Genomic DNA, 7552 nt, shown 5'->3' on the forward strand with positions numbered 1-7552 from the left:
ACTTCCTGATTCCAAAATATATTACAAAGTTACAGTAATTAAAACAGTAATGGTACTGGCATAAAGACACAATACAGACCAATGAATAGAATAGTGAACCAAAAATAAACGCATGCATATACAGTCAACTAATTTTTGACAAAGGCTTCAAGAATACCCAGTGGGCAAAGGATAGTCTCTTCAATAAATAGTACTGGGAATACTGGATATCCCTAGAGAATAAAATTGACAATTATCTTACACTATACAAAAAAATCAACTCAAAATGGATTAAAGACTTAAACGTAAGACCTAAAACTGTAAGAGTAAAACTCCTGGAAGAAAACATAGGGAAAAGGATTCATGTCATTGGTTTTGGCAATGATTTCTTTGATACCAAACCAAAAGCACAGGCAACAAAAACAAAAATAGACTCGTGAGACTGCATCGAACTAAAAAGCTTCTGCACAGCATGGAAATAATCAACAGAGTGAAAAGGCAACTATAGACTAGGAGAAAATATTTGCAAACTATATATCTGATAAGGGGTTCATTTCCAAAATATATAAGGAACTCATAAAACTCTACAGCATAAAAACTAATAACTTGATTAAAAAATGAGCTATAGACTTTTTCCGAAAGAATACACAGAAATGGCCAACAGGGATATGAAAAGGTGCTCAACATCACTAATCAGCAAGTAAATGCAAATCAAAACCACAATGAGATATCACCTCACATGTGTCTGGATGGCTATTACCAAAAAAAAAAAAAAAAAGACAAGTGTGGGCCAGGATGTAGAGAAAGAGGAAGCTCTTGTACCGTTTTGCTGGGAAGGCAAAATGGTGCAGTTGTTATGGAAAACTGTAGGGAGGTCCCTCAAATAATTAAAAATAGAACTGCCATATAATTCACTAATCCCAGCTCTAGATATTTACCTAAAAGAACTGAAATTAGTATCTCAAAGAGATATTAGGACTCCCTTGTTCACTGCAGCATATCACTAGCCAAGATATGAAAGCAATGTAAATGTCCATCAACAAAGAAATGGATAAACACATTTTGGTAAACACATACAATGGAATATTATAGTCTTAAAAAAAGAAAGAAATTCTGTAATATGTGACAATATAGATGAACCTGGAGAACACTATGCTAAGTGAAATAAGCTGGTCACAGAAGGACCGTACTGCATGATTCTACTTTATAAGATATCTAAAAAAGTCAAGTTCATAGAATCAAGAGTGGAATGATGGTTGCCAGGGGCTGAGGTTGGAGTGAAATGAGAAGTAGCTAATCAATACACATAAAGTTTGAATTAAGCAAGATGAGTAAGTTCTAGAGATCTGCTGTAGAACATTGTACCTATAGTTAACAATACTGTACTATATACTTAAAAACCTACTAAGAGGATAAATCTCATGCTAAGTTTTTTTTTTTTAAAGCAAAGTCTTCTTTTTCCTTTAAACATTTTATTTTATTTTTGTGCTGCGCTGTGTGTTAGTTGCAGCACGTGGGCTCTAGTTGAGGCATGTGAGCTCAGTAGTTGTGGCTCACGGGCTTAGTTGCCCCATGGCATGTGAGATCTTAGTTCCCTGACCAGGGATCAAACCTGCATCCCCTGCACTGGAAGGCAGATTCTTTACCACTGGACCACCAGCGAAGTCCCTCAGGCTAAGTATTCTTACCACAGCAGAATAAACATGAAAAAAATCATTAATTTAGTCACTCACCCATTCATTCATTTAGTACTGCTATGTACCAGGCACTCTGCAATGTTCTAAGAATAAACTGTTGAACAAGGCAGACATGACCCCCTCCCTCATGGGAGTTGTAGGATAGTAGATAAAAAAGACAAATGCAATTATTTGCTCCAGTACCTATATAATTAAAAGTGTGTAAGTGCAAAACATATTTCAGGATTCTTTGAAATTGTTCGCCAGGAGAATATGACTTAGTCTACGGTGTCAGGGGAGGTTTCAACAGTGAAATTTAAACCTGAGAGCATAAAGGTGACTAGAAGTTACTCTTCCATTAGAAGGGGTTGTTGAGTGATGAATACAATTATAAAATGGTTTGTAGTTGGGTAAAGATAGAGATGTGGGAGTATCTATTTATCTTTAGGTCATAACACAATGTCTGATACATAGAAAGACTTTTTAAAAATTGTTTAACACTAATTTAACAAACATCTATTTACTGCCATCTATATTCCCAATATTGCACCATTTAAAAAGGGATACAGAATAATTTGTCATGGACACTACATCTTCACTCCAGGGAAGGAGCAAGATCTTCAACTATAATGGGTAATAATAAAATGGTGTGAACAAAATGTTAGGAGGAGGGCAGGGGTGAAGGGAATTTAATTCTCCCAGATGTCATCTGGAATGTTCGTTGTATCACTCATCAGCCACAGTTGGGTCTCCTTAAAGCCTAAAGAAGCTGTGTCTTTCCACGTGAGATGGAACCTCGCAGCATGTCCATTTCCTAACTTGTTGGAGTTGAGGTCTTTGAGCTGTCAGAGTCTCATTATGTGGATTATCAGGCTTAACTTTGTTCTGAAGGTTATTAACCTATAGGCTCCTTCAAGCCCAGAATCAAAGGAGCCTGACCTTCAACCTAGAGAGTGTTCTGCTATGTGGCCATGGTCTAAGAACACAGCCAGAATCAACTGTGGCCATGTATCTTGGACAACCTGCTAGTGAACGTGGCAGCTGTGTATGGCAGGGTGATAAGAAAAATGCTAGTGTGAGTTTCATGGTTTTATTAGAATGCATACATGTTGGTAGGTCACTGGGGAGAGGGAAGGCCATGTATGTGAGAAATGTCTACAGCCAACAAGCCCGGTGTGTATCTGAAGTGTCCTAGTACAATTCTATAATACATATGGAAAATTTATACAATTTAAAAAAATGTATGTCACTTAGAATGTTGATAATAATACTGCAATTCCATTAGATGCCTATTTGTAAACTAAATTGTACTAGCGAACCCAAATCTAAACACACGTGATATGAAAACCTGGACCACTGACTACAGCCACATTTCAGAAATGCCACAAATTTACACAACCATATTAGTCATGTTGATCTAATAATCAACTTCAAGGATAGTAAAATGTTACGTTTTACAATTTAATTAAACCAAAATTGTTACTTTTTTCCATTTAACTAAAAAAACTAATGGAACCTGAGGGTAGTTAGAAAATATTTTACTTATACACTTTTACATAATCATGTTTACATGCTATTTCTCTGCCCCAGTAGATGTACACATGTAATTTCTCTATCCCAAGTGATTCTCAATGAAGTTTTCCAAAACAAGTGAAGTAATTAATTTGTAATTACAAGTGAAATAGGTGATTTGGGCCTTATCCTGAATGACACCAACCTCACTTAAATACGCCTTTGCTGTACAGCAACAATTCCTTGGAGACTATCACTAGTGTTGCAGTGGATGTATCACTAGTGCATACTTGTTCATTTTTACGGATACAGACATATTTGATTCTCTTCTATGTACCAGAAATTACAAGTGGTTATTTCAAGCAAACTATTAGTAATTGAGCATTTATTTGTTGTGTTAACAGTGCTTGGAGTTATCACCCACATCATGTAATTTAACCCAAGAATCACATGAGGTATGTATTATCTCCTTTTTACAGGTAAGGAAAAAGAAGAGCAAACATTTCTTGTAACTTGCCTATGATTTCATAGACAGCAAGAAGCAGAGCTAGAAACTGATCCTAGGTCTGCATGGCTTCGAAGTCCATGGTATTCTGCATGTCACTTTGCCTTCCACGCTGGTACTCATATCCAACTTTGAAAACATTTGTGTGTTTCATACATCTATTTTCTTTAAAGATATAAAATTCGTTTCAGGTTTGGGTCTTTGTCTAGTTAAAAAAGCCAGAACTTGATAATTCATATACATAATCCTAGTACCATTCATACTATAACATACCATTGTCATGATTCACAGGTAACACTGAGTAGACTGTGCATGGTTGCTGACAGTATGTATGTATGTTTTCTTAATTCTTAAGATAGAGTTTCTTGAAAAAACAAATTATTCATAAGAATATGTTGATCTTTAAATTAGAGGAGTCATGGGGATGACTGAAGGTAACTAACACATTCTCACCTGCCCCTGATCATGTGATCTATTTTGAAGTAAGGGAGCATTATTCTGAAATACTAATCTTTCTTTCAGTCTAATTTCCTACCTTTCCTTGCTGGCTACCTCTATTCCTACCTCCATAACTACCCCTTCCTCCCATCCTCATCATATGCCCCTACTTCTTATTTCTATATAGTTGCTTAACAGAACTGAAGAAACCAAAACGTAACTAACCCAAGTCCCAAAATATTTCAGTTCACTTTGCATTTAATCCTCGCCCATAAAAATATGCAGACTCTTCTTCTTGTTTCATACAATCCCGTAAGTATGAAAAGGTATGGTATAGAAGGTAAGTCCTGGAAGATTCTGCAAAATATCCACGATGTTTAATCTCATCAAAACAGTAAAAATTCGATTTGCCTTCCATCTTGAACATGGACACCTTCTTGCCCTCGCTATCAAATATTATAACTAAGGATGTGATATTTTTTATTCCAGGAAAAAGATCAAGTAAGAAAGAGATGTCAAAGTCAACATCATATTTTTTGGCCCAATCAGTTGCATAAATGGAGACAGCATCTACTAAGGCAGAGATTACTGAATAGAGGCACATTTGGGATGGGGCTGGAAAATCAAGAGCTGGTCTTTCTTTGAAAATGTAGGTTATTTACAGTTCATGTTACTACAATCGATACTGCTGTAAACAGTCTTTTACATATCGCCCATGCACATGAGTAAGATTTATACAGCTTCTTCTGTGTTATCTGGGTTGGATCTTCTAATTGTCAAACAGAGGAATCATAATCTTTGCTTTGGCTTAAATAAAGTAAAAATAAATAAAGAGTATATAAAAAGGAGTAAAATAGCTGAGTCCTAAGGTAATCAAGTCTTCAGTTTCAATATTTTCATGGAAATTGAAAAGAAAATTTATATGCACAAAGTATTCTATAAGTGAGGCAAATTTACCATTTAACTTATTGATAAGGTTATAGTTAGGTTATGTTTAGTATATAAATGTGGGCTCATTTCAGTCAATTTAGTCTCCTCTGGTTCTGATTTCAGTAGGCACTGTTAAATGAACAGATGGAGACTGCAAACCATACAACAGTGACAGAGTTCATTATTTTGGGATTAACAGATAATCCCACACTATGTGCCATCTTTTTTGAGATTTTTCTAGGAGTTTATACAGTTACCGTAGTGGGAAATATTAGCATAATCATCTTAATCCGAAGTAGCCCACAGCTTCCCATGCCTATGTACCTTTTCCTCAGCCATTTGGCCTTTGTAGACATTGGGTACTCCACATCAGTCACACCAATCATGCTGATGAGTTTCTGAAGAGAGAGAACTGCCATCCCAGTCACTGGCTGTATAGCTCAGCTTGGCTCTGATGTCACCTTTGGGACTACAGAGTGCTTCCTGCTGGCCACCATTGCCTACAATCACTATGGGTCCATTTGCTCTCGCCTGCTCTACTCCACCCACATGTCCCCAGTGGTCTGCTTCTTCCTGTTGGAGGCCTCCTACTTGGGTGGATGCATAAATGCTTCTTCATTTACAGGCTGTTTGATGAATCTCTCCTTCTGAGGACCAAATAAAACGAACCATTTTTTCTGTGACCTCTTCCCACTCTTGAAGCTTTCTTGTGGCCATGTTTCTATTGCTGAAATATCTCCTTGCCATCTCTTCTGCATCAGTCCTCATAAGCACACTATTAACCATAATCGTGTCCTACAGCTACATCCTCCACTCAATCCTGAAGATGCACTCTACTGAGGGGAGGAAGAAGGCCTTCTCTACCTGCATTTCCCACCACACTGCAGTCACTTTGTTTCACGGGACAGTTTTGTTTGTTTACGTAATGCCCAAATCGAGCTATTCAGCTGATCAGGTCAAAGTGGCATCTGTAATCTACATAGTGGTGGTTCCCATGCTGAACCCCCTCATCTGCAGTCTGAGGAACAAGGAGGTGTAAGAGGCTATGAGAAACTAATGGCTAGAGCATATTGGTTTTCCTGAATTAAATCAGATATAAATCTATAAATAACAAACCATTAATTTGGGGAACATTTTTGATGGATATTTTAATGATATTTATCATTAACTTTATCACGTTTATAGTGATAAGCTCCCGTAAATAAATAAAAATCCAATGTTTACTTCTATTTATAAAGTTAAGTGTATCATTAACATGGATGTCTGCTTGGTTCAAATTAAATATAGAATTTTCAAATTAAGAATACCTTTGGAGGGCTTCCCTGGTGGTGCAGTGGTTGAGAGTCTGCCTGCCGATGCAGGGGACACGGGTTCGTGCCCCGGTCTGGGAAGATCCCACATGCCACGGAGCAGCTGAGCCCGTGAGCCATGGCCGCTGAGCCTGCGCGTCCGGAGCCTGTGCTCCGCAACGGGAGAGGCCACAATAGTGAGAGGCCCACGTACCGAAAAAAAAAAAAAGAATACCTTTGGAAAATAATTTCTACTTAAAATTCCATTTACCAATGATAGAGTCCTATTTAAATGGAGAGAGATCTCAACCAAAGATCAAATTTACTTGAATACCATCTTGTAAAATAACATTCAGGAAAGAAACTTCTCCCCAACAATGTATAATAGGTGATGATATTGACAAGTCAGCAGTTAAGGGTACTTCCTTTAAAGGTACTGCCCTCCCTTGGTCAATGGATATTTCAACTTTTGGAAACATAGATGTTAGTGTCAGAAAAGCTTTTATTTATTTTTACTTTATTTAAGCCAAAGCAAAGATTATGATTCCTCTGTTTGACAATTAAAAGATCCAACACAGATAACACAGAAGCTGTATAAATTTCAGCTGACTCCTCTCATAGGTGGTCTTACCAGATGAATACTAGAGTAGGATTTTGGACGCTGACATTTCTTTGGAGTGGGAGGCTGGGATGTTGGGACTTTCTTTTAACAACAGTCGAACGGTAGGAAATATGAAATTTTGTTTTAGGCAAAGAATATCCACCACACACTTTGTACTGCTTCTCAAGGAGCTGTCCACTGTCACTACTTCTTCCACTGTCCTTTTTGAAGGTGCTTATGATCCAATTTGGTTATAGCAATTGTCTCTAAATTGATTCCCTTCCTCCTGGACTCCGTTCACAATGCTTATGATTAATATTTTAGCTAGTATATTTTATTTCTAGCATATTAATAATGTCAGACAAATTCTGAGACCGTTTGGAGGGATCACTTTACAAACTGACTTCCTATTCCTGGGCTCTTCACTGACCAGATCAAGGAAGTTTTCTGCCTGGAAGCCTCTTTGTGGGATTTCTCTGGTCCTGTTTCCCCATTCATACTTCTTACATCAATTATAGGCCTATAACCCCACCAGTGCGATAATTCTGGGGCAACAGCCAGCACAGACATTGTCCCCTGCAAAGAGAAGGAACTCAAAGGTGCGACTTCAGTCTTGGAAAGG

At 37.5% G+C, this 7552-nt stretch overlaps 1 protein-coding gene across 1 annotated transcript; it reads left to right on the top strand.

Annotated features, from left to right (window-relative positions):
- Positions 1 to 5184: 5184 nt before the first annotated feature.
- LOC309825898 (olfactory receptor 5P4-like) lies at positions 5185 to 6079 on the top strand (the record flags this gene model as incomplete). Its single annotated transcript, XM_082659727.1, is given in 4 exon segments — positions 5185 to 5439; positions 5443 to 5688; positions 5692 to 5781; positions 5783 to 6079. Coding segments are annotated over 4 exon segments (888 nt in total).
- Positions 6080 to 7552: the final 1473 nt, after the last annotated feature.

The sequence above is a fragment of the Grampus griseus genome, assembly GCF_964374135.1.
Source record: "Grampus griseus genome assembly, chromosome: 8".
Classification (NCBI taxonomy): domain Eukaryota; kingdom Metazoa; phylum Chordata; class Mammalia; order Artiodactyla; family Delphinidae; genus Grampus; species Grampus griseus.